At 39.2% G+C, this 13,442-nt stretch overlaps 1 protein-coding gene across 4 annotated transcripts in view; it reads right to left on the bottom strand.

The window, feature by feature from the left end:
* FARS2 (phenylalanyl-tRNA synthetase 2, mitochondrial) overlaps positions 1-13,442 on the bottom strand; it is a 231,718-nt gene that overhangs the window by 177,785 nt on the left and 40,491 nt on the right. For 3 of the 4 annotated variants that reach the window (XM_052697584.1, XM_052697585.1, XM_052697581.1), the window contains exon 3: positions 1,123-1,746. In XM_052697584.1, coding sequence (XP_052553544.1) covers positions 1,123-1,728 — 606 coding nt within the window. In that variant the 5' untranslated portion in view covers positions 1,729-1,746. Of the gene's footprint in view, positions 1-1,122; positions 1,747-11,701; positions 11,802-13,442 lie in introns of all 4 variants that reach the window. The other variant, XM_052697582.1, reaches the window with a different exon arrangement.

Raw genomic sequence — 13,442 nt, 5'->3', positions numbered from 1 at the left:
TTTCCCAGTGACCAAAGAAGTGCTCACAAGCTGTTTTCAATATCATACAGTGCCCGAGGCATCTCCAGATACAGGTAAGTTTTTCAAGGCACAAAGGGAAGTGGCGGCATGGGGTGGGAAACACCAGTGAAGACAGCGTGAACCTTTCCCACCAGCAAGGAAAGCAGTGCACTGTGATTTCCCTAGTTTTCCTTCAAGCATCCAAACCCATGAGGCCTCCCTGCCAAGCTCCTGTCACCCACTGGCAATCACATTAAGAACAGTCAACATCTCAGTATTAGAATAAGCTGGTTTTAGCTATATAAATGAGAATTTGGCATTGCTACAAGCATACAGAAACTATATGAATCAATTACTGTTTGGAAAACAAACTGGCTTATATACAGCACTCATCAATGATACCACAGAATGCTTAATGACAGTCATGCATCTGCAGAACATGAAAGTTGTGCCAATAAAACGCACAAACTTAGAAGGCTTGGACATCTACCTAGCACTCTTTAGCTCATGTCTCTGGACTCCTTTAGTTTACTGTGTATGTACTGCAAACCTATAACTGCTGGCTGCAATACATGAATTCTTCAGAACAGTTTTAGGATCAAATAAAGGACGGAACAATTCATTACAAAAAACCAATTCATTTACAGAAGCTTGGAGCTATTAAAAGAAAATAGAATAAGAATAAAGAAAAAGAATAAAGAATAAAAACTTCATTCTGGATATAGCTACAACAGCTCACATCCACAAGTCCTTCAAGTATTAATACGACAAAGTCTGAGATGAAATGACTTTACTGGAAGGGACTTTTGATAGAACGACAATTGAAATGTGCACATTGTTAGCTGAGCAAGCTTTCTGCTTTCAGATACTGTTTTATTTTGTTAGCTTTCAATAATATCATCCTGGCTTTCCATATTTTTCTGAGGAAGCTCACACAGTTGTTATCAAATTCCACTTTTTCACCTATATTTTTCCCAAATCAGAAGTATTACTACATGACCAATCACTTGATTCTTATCAACTGCGCTGTAACTTGTTTACGTGCATGCACTTTCCTCATAGCAAATACACGATCAGGCAACTTACCCCAAATCTCTTTCAGTTCAACTAAAGAATTCCTACCTCGTGACAGGAGAAGAGCCGAACTCCTTCCATCTGATGAAAGACTGGGTAGTGGGTGCTGTCAATTGTATCACGGCGGTAAACATCTCCCACCGCCAGAAAGGCATCTAGACCAGAGTGTATCAAGTCCCACTGGTGAGCCGATGTGTGTGCTCTTAACATGTGACTGCGATTCAAGTAATAGTTATCCTCCTTTCTTCTGCTGACATGGTCCCGTGGGACAAGTAACTTATCAAAATTCTGCTGCACTGTAACCACTGGAGAAAGACCATCATAGACAGAAAAGAGCGGATTCCCACGGCGTCCTGTGTATTGCTTGTAAAAGTGCTCCTTCACCTGCTCCTTGATTAGCCACAAAGGGTGATGCTTTTTGTTATGCAAGTTCTTCCCCACTTTGGAAAGAATCTTCTCTGTGACATTGCTGTAGTCATCCTGAGGGTAAGATTTACCAAACAGTTCCACAGTATTTGAGCAGGGTACGCTGGCAGCAAAATCTGAAGGTACAGACTGCCTTGAATGGGTGGGAATTCCTCTTACTTTTATTTTTGGTGGTAATGTCGTTTTAGAATACTTGGCTACTCTCATGAATTTCCAGAGCATTGCCATTGCAAACTCTCTTATAACCTAAAAGAGAAGAAAAAAATCAGAACAAAATTAAAATTCATATCTCCTGTCTTGTTGCAGAAACCGCTAGCACCTCACAGATAAGTGAAATCCAAATGTCTGACTAATATGACGAAGTTCCCATTACAGACTACTGTTTTGACTTCGGAGGAGAAATAACCTTATGATGAAATTTCAGGTAGGATATCTTGTTCAATTATCAGTCTTTTGCACCACTGCAACAGCATTAATGACACTAGACCTAGTCTTAATCTCATTCCAAACACTGTAACACTTTACAAGTGAGGAAACATTGCATTAAAAAGTTTCTTTTTCATTCTGTTAAAATATTAGGCAATAACAGACTACCAAACATGAGAAGCTCAGAAATGTTGCAACACTGTTCAGTAGATAGAGACATGCTTATGAAAAAAGCCCTGGCATTAACATATTGTATTGTTTTTATTGCTTACACCATTGTACTGGATGAAGGCTTGATAGTTATCAGGAAGGTCAATGAAATGATACGATATGATATGATATGATATGTGTCTATCTACCAAAGTACCATCTTTACACATCCTCTCTGTTTAGAAACAGGCTGTCTTTACACTTCATGCATAAACAAGAATGACTTCATAGTGTTTGAAGAGATAATTCTGTAAACAAAGAGGATTGCAATGCCTTCAGGTGCACAAAACGTGTAAGCCCATTCTGAGATGTAAAATCACTTGAAGATCAATAGTTGGGCTTCACAAATATTGGCAGAGATTCCAGTAAAATACTTAAGCATTACAAACTGCATATTGCAAAATGGGAAAACAGAGGCATTAGAAGTGACAGGGGCAAGGCACCTGCTCCAAACAACAAATTAATCTGTTTCTCAGGGATTCCAGGGCCACAGATTTCTGGGCCAAAGAATTTCCCGAGAAAGTTTTCTTAAAGAAACTGGGAAAGAAAGGACACAAGAATTGAATAAACAGTGATATTCAAGGGATAGCTTTTCATCTTTACAATAGCATTACAGAACACACAAGCTAAGACTGTTTTTTATGCTCTTAAGCTGCAATAACATGGATTAGAACGGGAATGTTTTAGAATACACAGCCTGTCAAAATCAGGTAACAGCTCTGTTTATATCTAGTTTCCATTCCTCTGGTCTGTATGATCTCTACAGATTTATTTTCTGAAGCAATTTTAATTCAATACGTCCATATAAAGACAAGCTAGATAGTCATGGCACAGTAAGATAACTCACTTCAGTTCTTGGCCACTTCTGTTAAGGTTCTCCCATGGATCAATTCACACGCACACTCAACAGAAAGCCCTCTGACACAGACTAAGCGATGGACAGCATTATGTTTCGAAAAGAGAGGCTCCATTTTCCCCAAACATACGTTCTCCTTCATGGAAAGCGAGTTCTCATTTTCAAACAGCTGCTTGAAATATCCAGTTCTAGTCAGATAATGTATTCAGCTTCCCTTAAGTAAATATCACCATCTGCCCATACATTTATTTCTCTAAAAAATTCAATTCAAAACTTACACATAACTGTAATATAAGAACTCTCATGACTTTATCATGAATCTCGTGATGTTTGCTTCTTTCCTAAATGCCATTCCTTTGAGAATCACAAGTTTAACATTCACATAAACAGATCTTCTCAGGATTACAGCATTATGGAAAAAAAAAACAGAGCATAACAAGTGCTTGAAAAAAATAATAAAAGGGGTATTTGTTTGCTGTTTTTTTTTTTTTTTTTAGATGCATGACTTCTAAGGGAGACTCTTAACATTTTCATTTGCTATTCAGCCTCTGATAATTCCGAAATGTTAATTTTTCAGATCGTGTGATACATTTTTGTCACAATTATACATGGGGAGGAGAAGTGATTAGGTTACTTCAGAGTTATTATCCTAACGTTATGCTTATGCCTGAACTGCCTTACCGTCTGCTCTTGTCCTAACCTAAAGAAAATCTACAGTAAAAAAAAAAAAGACAAACTCAACATTTCTCAATGAGTTACAGAGTCATCCAGTGTCCAAGTACTGAAAACAGCAAACAGAAAAGGAAAAACTGGTGCAGAATCACACAACAGTGCCACAAACACTGAAGTTCTTCACTGGCACACTCTTCTGCTTCCCTCTGTGACCACAGAAACGTACAAGTCATTTCCAGGATCAAAGCACAAAAATAAGTACTGAACTTCCTTTAACTCAACTGATGACAAATTACACTTATGGGGAAAAACAAGTCACAAAGAAGGAAGGGAAAAAAGCAAGAAAATCTGACACCAACATGATATTTAACAGGCTGAAGAGCCACAATAGAAAATAAAGGTCCCTTTCACCTTTCTCGTAAAAATAAATAACCGATGTTAAATGTAAGTTAATTATTTCTGCTCATTATAATGAATACACAATTATGTCTAGTAGACTTCAAACTGCAGGTGTGAAAAATACGTTCTTTTCTTTCTTCATTTCCACCACGTTTATTAGTCGGAAGTAACAAGGAAGTAATTTCTGTGCATGCTGACAAGTCCTGAATGCCACAACATAGACTGCTAGTCAGCTAAGCAGCAGCAGTACTGCAGCTGACAACAAATACAGAAATAGGAAATAAACACTCAACAACCACCACTGACATCTGTGACCTAAAGATGGCACGGTACTCCATCAGGGTCACCAAAGGGATCATGAGTTCAGGGTGTGACAGTGGCTTTTATACAGGTGGGAGCCGAGGCACGTTTCTGTAAAACAGCTCCTGGGGCTTCCTGTAGCACTGTAGATGGACGTGCAATGGATAGGCCCACCATCTCCTGTCCCTTGGTTCCTTACCTTGCCACTGCCACATTCCTGACTGTCTAACCAGCTTTTCTGAGGAGGGTGTGGTAAAGGCCACAGGCTTGTCCCTCTGTCTCTACCTCCATGCCAATAAGTCTCACACAGTGGCTGCAGCTAGGATTTTTCTGTAGGTTAATACTGCATGCAGTGTTTTGTCAGTGCACTGAAAACATGCCCACATGTGGGTACAGGTTTTTAATATCAGCTTTGAAGCAAACCAAGGAGCAGAAACTGGGACTCATGCTACCCAGGGATGAAGGCCTCAGCACAACCCTGTCCATTCCGTGCACAGGCCAGGCACACGTGTAATGGCGCAGGGCCCAACAGCAGGCCCTACTACAGCCCCGTGCCATTTCTGAAGCAGTTATTAGCAGAGAGCTCCTTTATCTCTCACAGAAAGCCAACCATCTCTATGCAGGAGCAGAATGGCCTTCGCATAGCACAACTACATTGTAGTCAAGAGCTCAGCAGCACAGAAACGGCAGAACAAAGTACCAGTAAAAATCATGATTTTGGAGCACATTCAAAAGGCAGGAGGATTAGATGAGGAATCACACTGCTATAATGTAAACCACAGAATAGTTTGGGTTGAAAGGGATCTTAAAGAATATCCAGTTCCAATCTCCCTGCTGGGGGCAGGGCTTTTACTCACCAGATCAGGCTGCCCAGAGCCCCATCCAACTTGGCCTTGAACAGCTTCTCTGGGCAGGCTGTGCCAATGCCTCACCTCCCTCCGAGCTAAGAACTTTACTAACATCTCACCTAAAAGCTCCATTCTGTTAGTTAAGGCATGTCTTTTCATGTTTAAATCCAGGTTTCCGTGTCACAGTGCAGCAGGGATTAAGACAGCATTATCACAGATGCACTGGAATTTGTCACAAGTGCCCTCAACTCCACTGAGTTTTAGGGAAGAATCATATACTCAGCAAAAGTCCCCTGTATTAAAAAAGGAGGAAAAAAGAGGGAAAGATTAGCATCTCATGATGCAAAGAAAAAGCCCTGTGGACCAGCACTGTTTTAATCAATCATATCTTCCAGGACAGTGAATGATATAAATGTTCTTTTTCATGCAAAGTATACCCCATCAAGGAAGCAAACAAGCCTGGTTTCAGTGCCATTTACTAGGTGTTTAGACCTGTAAACCAAGAGCATCCTCACTCTTACTGACCATTTCACTGTATGCCCTGCTGTGTTTTTTTTTTACTGCTTATGGCTGCAGAAATACAGATGGGCTACAGCATACAGCAACTGAAGTATCTAACGGGTTTGAAACCAAAATTCTACAAAGAGTCTGTCTCCTATCCAGGAATAGCTAATTAATGCAAGAGTCTGAAGTGCCATGGAAAACGTTAGAAAGTTGGGCTGCCACCATTTTGTGATGTGACAGCTTTTATCTACCGTATGTGTGGGGAGGGGAGTTCAACCAACATAGCATATGTTAAGACAAAAATTATAAGCATATGCCAGGCTGCTAAAATTGGACATTTACCAGTCTACTTAGCAATTTAGCTAAGCACTGAATTTTAGTTTTGAAAACTATGTAGGCATACAGCAGCAAATATAATTGTATTGCCATGATCATATCTACATTGCACAGAATAGAGCAGAAATTATTTCATCTGCAATAGCAATAATGAACTCAGACTTTTTTAAAACTCATTTTAAAATTCAGCTATATTGTTGCACACTACAATGGACTTCCCCTCTTATTGAATATGCTGAATTCATATAACAAAGACCTCTGAAATAGCCTGGCAGATGATTTAGAATGAATTCATTTTAGAATACGACCTCCCAAGTGCAGAATGTTTTCAAATGTCACCAACGATAGCTGAACATTCAGCGAAACAAAACACTGCATACACTACAAATTACCAGGCAAGAAGCAAGATAATGTAGCCTGTAAGTATCAGGCTCTCACTTTTTTCATGTACTTAGTGTTCATACAGTTAATAATCCATTTGCAAGCTCCAAGAAACATGGAGAGTAATTCATTTTTTTGTTATTGTTCCTAACAGAAACAAAAATGTGTCACAGGCTGGCTTCCTGTCTGCTCTCTAACAGTGATCCATTAATCACAATGATGCCTTTGGCAACATCTTGAGGTTTGCAATATTGGGAGAAAATTGAAAACATTTTGTGGCATAAGAGAAGACCATGTTTTCTCTCAGTATTACATAATACTTCCTTAAATGTGAAATAAAAGGTATTATCAACCACATACCTTTTAAAATACCTGACCCAAAGGATGTCTACTGTCTTAAGAAATTACATGATTTTGTGCTCAGTCCTACATGCAGAGGCAAGCATAGAAAACATGAAGCATACCTTCAACCAACTTCACCATTCCTTATGACTGCAGGATAGGATAAGATATTCATAGCAGGCAGCTATGGAGAGGGGAACATACTTCTACAAGAAACACTTGGGAAAGCAACAGTTATAAAACATCTCCAGTCATCATCTTACATACATTCATCACTACATTTCAGCCTGGATTGTGGAATCAATGAGAAAGGATTTCACATCACACTGCAACAAGTTTCAGTTCCCTGCTGCCTATCAAAGTTTGCTACAGATCCTACGTCTTCTCCTGACACAGTATTACCAAGCTGAACCTGACTGCTTATCTATAAATTTCCCACTTTCTAGTGAAGATAACTTTCTAGTGAAGATTCCAGACAGGCAGCATGTGTCTCAATGTGTCTCAGTTGTGAACTTTATAGCTACACTGTGTAACTGGAATGAGACCGTTTCAAAGATAGACGCAATGAAGTTTCAAGACATCTGGTAGTAATGGCTTATCCAAGAAGAGTAGAGTAACCATACACTGGAAATTGCAATCAGCAAGCTTATCAGTCACAAACAGCTTATATAAGTCTTCAGCACAATTAGAATTGGAAGATCCAAGGCAAATAAATTCAAGTTTCTGGTTCTAGAAGATGAAAAGACGCCAAACTCTTAATATGTGAAATGTAGAAGTTTAAGGTGAGCAGTCCAAACAAAAATAATTTGGTTGAATAGAAAGAAATACAAGGCCAGAGAAAAAATAGCTATCAGTGTAAAAGGACAGTTATATATACATATACGAAAGCAGATTAAATTCAGGAAAACTCATGCCTGCTTAGACAAAGTATGCTTTTTTTTTTTCTGACTCATACCTTATTATTTTCTTTTCTCAATTTTCTTTTTCACAAACTAAAAGAGTTTGCTCTTTACTGAAGAAAAGCCAATTAATCTCTTCAGTGCAAAATTTCCATCACATGCAAAAACTGAGGGGCACAAAATCCTACTGCAAGTTAAGCAGTCTTAATCTGAGCTCCTACTGACAGACCTGTGTTCTTCTCTCCCTCCACAATAAGACAAAATTGTTAATAGCAAACTCCATACTTTAAATGAAAATCCTCATTACACAAGCATATTTTCAATCCATTACAAATTAGATTGCAAGAAAAGCAATAAATCACTGTCAGATATTGTCAAATTTGTCTCCTGCTTTTAGATAAATCTATATTTTTTGAGGGAAGCAATCTGAAAAAACCCACTGCCTTTGTCTGAGGGAATGTTCTCTTTTCAGTACCTTGAAGAAGCTGCCAGCAAGCTCTCTTGCTTGGAAGACATACTGTAAATGACTGCCAGGTCGAAGGGACAGAGACAATCAAATAACCGTAAAATTCTCACTTCAGTCAAGATTGCCAACATTTCTCCTCTGCCTTCTTTTTTCCATCAACATCCGCAACTTATCTTTATTTTCCTATAGGAGAATATGTCCTGAAGGATTTTACTCCTACAGATTTTCTTTTGAGCCAAAATTAATTTGGTTAGAAATAAGATATTAGCAGTACTTATGTGCAGTGGCATCTTTTCTTTTTCCCCACTGATTAAATGCACCATTTGAACATAAAATCATAAAAACCTCATCCTGTCTTAGCAGGAAGAGGGAGTAATAATTTTTTTAAGTCAGTTATTAAATAACAAGAATGGGACATGTATAGACTTGTGCAAAGGACAGTGGAGGAAGAGCAAGTAATTCATTTTAAGCATTAGTGATTCCCTCATAGTAATTGAAAACTAGACTATACAACAGCAGCTCTACAGTATGGAGCATGACAAACATAATACACACTGCACTCCTAAGACAGTAGAGCTTCCTGAACATCTGCATTGCATTGCACTTATTGGAAGTCACTTATGCATGTGTTGCCATTTATCAATGACATTGGTGGGATGGAGACACACATTGCTATAAACTTCAGAAAAGCATAAAGCTACACAGCTTTATCTTTACAATGGAAGGCAGAACTCCTTAACCACAGCCATGAGAATTGCTGGACCAGCTGATGGGCCAACTAGAAAGCAGCAGTTATTCCCATAGGAGAAGCATGCCCCTGGCAGCAGCAGCCCAGCCTTCTGCAGATGCTTGTGGCAGCCAGAAGATATTGTTAAGTTCAAAAGGTATCATTCACTGATCAAATAATGACTGACAATGTCCTCCAAGTAGAAGGCAGAAATACGGCAATGTTTTACCTACCAGATTCAACACACAGGCCACATAATGGGTTACATTAACTTTCACCTGCAAAAAAATGCACTGCACCCAAATACACACAGTACAGGCACTTCATATGTTACAGTGACAAAAGAAAACCAAAGAAGCAAACCCGACCTAGCCAATGCTATGTAAACCAAACGACTCAGATGGGTCATGCCAGAGAAGTAGACTTAGCATGAATCACTCAACTGTTCCACATAGTAGGGGAAGTCTTTCTCTCTGCTTCAGCCGCTACGTCTCAGTATTACTCTGATTCCCTCCATCTCCTGTTACTGAGAACTGGCAAAATCCATGACTCACCATGCATCTCCAGATCCTCAACATGTTAATATTCTAGGTATGCTATAGTTTAAAAGAATGAACTTAGATATTAATAGCACATAATAAATAAAATGAATATTTTAGAACCGGGAGTTATTTCTTGGTTTCAATACACATATAATCAGTTAGCCTTCTCTACCATCTTTCACCCCTAAGTGTTGGGGGAGGGTGAGGAGGAGTTATAAATTTTCTGTCATATCAACTTTCTGATTCACCAAGCTCTAAATAGATCAATTTCATGTATTTGCTGTCAGCTTGAGCAAAAACATCACAGTACCGCCAGAAATACACATCTCAGCCTTAGCTGTGATGTGAACTTGATCTCAGCTCAAACTCCAACTCAGCAGCAGTATCGCTCCTTTGTCTGTCTCTATCAGAGAAATAATGAAACTCTGCAAACAGACAGAACACTTACCAGAACTATGTATATTTCAACAGCCAACCAAAAAAAGACAGAGACAAATTTCTCTATGGATTTTACTTCAAAATCAATAAGTCTCACAGACTTCAGTATGGATAAAGAAGAGAAAATGTAAATGTTCACAGCAGAGATTCCACTGTAGCACGATGCTTCCTCGTTAGTAAACGCATGACCACACGTGTACAAAGAAGTCACCTCTAGCTTGAACTGCACTGTCTTCATTTATCTGTCATGGGTTCTGACAAAGCGTTTAAGGAGATTAGAAGGCTCCGAAGGAAGCAACTGTATTTCTGTGCCTGGGGCATACCACTTCCCTGAGCTTGCTAAGAACGGGGCTCAAATATTAATATGTAAGCCATTTGTCAAGGAAACTATGTAGAAAAGCTTGGCAACCACAGGGAGAGGGAAGCAATAAGAGATTGTAGTGCCCTAGCTTGATGTAAGTAGTTAAAAGGAAAAAAGAAAACACTTTCACTTGCTTGCCCATGCTTACAAACTTTGAAGGAAAACAATAAATGGGTGAATGTGAGAAATTAAATATGAAAATTCATCATTTAGAATTAGTATTAACAAGTACTGTCTTCTGCAAGGGACCATCACCCACCAAGATTTAGAATTCAAGTTTTCAACTCTTGATTTCTCCCAGAAATCTCTTTAGTGTAAGCAGATTAGAAAAGCAAGTAAAAAAGGCATCACAGATTAAAAAGACAAGTAATCTAAAACCTTTAGCAAAAAAAAGGTGATGCTACTGGCAAACAAATGATTAATTTAATTAAATGATAATATGATTTACCAAAACCTAGCCCTACTCAGCTTAAGTTGTTCTAGACTTGAAACATTTCCAACAATACCAATAAAACCCATAGGTTTGATCTCTGTTGGCACCAGTTGGATGTACTGATAGATGCACAGAACAGCTCTGTACAACAGCATTTAGGTTTTTATTAAGTAGCATTCCACTCTTACACCACATAACTCTACACAGGATCGCAAAGATCTTTTCAGCCTTTAGCCAATTAAGCCTTACAAGATTCCCACAGGAAAAGTATTGTATTATTTATACCTATTAGTGCAGCAGCTCCTGATTCAAGAGCACTGTACTTCCACATGTTGTTTTCACTTATTTTTTCTTTTCAAACAGTTTTAATTATTTTATTTTCCTCTCTGTCCAGAATTTTTCTGTTGGCAATATTATTCTATAAACAATTTGACAACTATAGTGGCTATTGTGAAAAAAATCAAAATGATTTTAAAGTAGCTTGCCAAAATTACCTATTAGAAATCATACTAAACAGTTGAGAAATACTGAGCCATTATTGTTGAAACTAATTACTGGAATATGCAAATGTTAAGTCTTAAATCTAGATTCCTTGAGGAAGAAATACAGTCACTGTACTGTGTCACAAAAACTTCACGGGCCTTAAAGTTACTGTAATTGTAATTCTGCACTTATTATGATTCACAGATCAATCACAGAAATAGAAGGATTTCACAGAATCACAGAATTGTAGGGGCTGGAAGTGACCTCTAGAGATCATCAGTTCCAACTCCCTGCAAAGCAGGCTCCCTACAGCAGTCTGCACAGCAAGGCGTCCAGGCAGGTATGGAATGTCTCCAGAGAAGGAGAATTCACAACCCCCCTGGGCAGCCTATTCCAGTGCTCCATCACCCTCACTGGGAAGAAGCTCCTTCACATATTGCTGTGGAACTTCCTATGCTCCAGTTTATGGCCATTTCCCCTTGTCCTGTCCCCACAGACCACTGAAAAGAGGTTGGCCATGTCCTTTTGTCTCCCACCTCTGACCACCACGTTTACCAAAACCAAAGAACATTGTTTACCTTGAGGAGATTTTTAGGGGCTTCGTCCTGGAAAGTTTTACCATCTGCTTAATTGCACTGCTGCTCTTACCTCAGGATATGGAGAATGAATTGCATCAGCCTGCCAATCCAACCATGAAAAACAAACTATTACATAGTGGGTAAGTTTTCCACCAGAGTAATTCCTGAACTTCCCCACCAGGACCTGACTGTAGGCTAAGATGGTTGAACTGCTTTTGACAGCAGCCTGCTGCCTCAGTGCAGCATAAAACACACCATGTTTAACCAGCAAGTGGCAGCTACCACAAAGCCAGCACGTGTGGCAACTGCTGAGGAAGGGCTGCTGATGTGCAGGTTTTCTTCTCCTCCAGCTCCCAAGGCACATTATCTCACACCCACCTCATTAGCTTATTGTAATCCATTCCTTGGGTGCAAAACCTTTCCTTCATCCTCCGGAGAGGATGAGGTTATTCAAAGCAATTGAATTTCAGCTAATGACAAGATTCTACACTGTTTAAAAATAGCTTAACTCAGCTTTACTTGCCCTGAAACAATTGTGAGAATTGCCAGAGTCATCTGAGATTCTAATGAATGCAAGACAAGGCAAGAAATGAAGTTAAGAATCTTGAAATCATCTTTATCAGTGGAAACCCAACCAAAAGCAGCAACATGCCATCAAGCCTAAGGACCTGGTTCTGCTGGGGAAAAGGAATCTGGGTCCCTCTGGCACAGCAGCTGACATTTGATGAAGCGTTTTGCAGAACTGGGGCCCAAGTGCTCAGAGTTTACACAAAGCCCACAGTGATTTCAGCAGCAAAGCAACAGAAAGCAAACCTAACCAATGCCCTGAAACAGCAGAGCCATGCATTTGCTCTGCCTCAAAAAATGGTAAGAGCTCCTGCCTAAGAATTTAAAGGTAACAGCACCTAGAAAGGAGAATTGCAATGCATGGTGCAGCCAGCGCAGATAACTGGAAGAAGTGTGAGATCGCCACTGAGAGATACCATGTACCAGACCTAATGAATTCTAAATGATAACCCTTTCTACGACCAGGGGCCAGAGTAGAAATAAATCCCTGCTGGGATTTAAAAGCATTAGAGGATGCTCTGAGCTAAAATCCTAACTGAATGGAGAGGCACAACATGCAAGTCCCCAGATGTGCAAAAAGGTAGGAAATGGTGAATTTCTAAGGCCAGTCAACTACATGGGATATGAGAAGACTAAAGTGAGCAAACTGAGGTAGAAGGCATGGCCAGAATTTCTCTCCTTTAAACATGGAAAAACCAACTGACTATTTCTGTAATGAACTGCTTTGAAATGTGAGGGCAATCAGGTCTCACTTAGTAAAAGAAAACAGAAGTAGCATCTCCAGAGCATCAAACAGGGACAAACCATAGATTTATAACATGTACTAATATATTTTTTTTATTATAAAACTCTGGTATTATATTCCAGGAGTTCCAGAGTCTACCATCCCGAGCACTTACATGAAAATCCTGGTTTAGAATTGCTATATCCTCTACACTTACTAATATTGATGTTATAATTTCCCAGATATAGACTATCACATAAGCAATATGGTGACTAAATTCAATTTTAACATTTCTGTAACCACTATTTATCATTACCTTACCAAGTTCTTTAAAAATGGATTAACTTCATTTTTGCACTACCAGTGTATGACTACATATGTTCAGGGAGCCAAAAGAATTACAGGAAATTTGTACAGCTTGCTGTTCAATACAACATCTGGTCTAGCTTG

This window comes from Tympanuchus pallidicinctus, unplaced genomic scaffold (genome assembly GCF_026119805.1).
Source record: "Tympanuchus pallidicinctus isolate F22 unplaced genomic scaffold, pur_lepc_1.0 scaffold31, whole genome shotgun sequence".
Lineage (NCBI taxonomy): Eukaryota > Metazoa > Chordata > Aves > Galliformes > Phasianidae > Tympanuchus > Tympanuchus pallidicinctus.
This window is presented reverse-complemented; position numbering and strand designations above follow the sequence as displayed.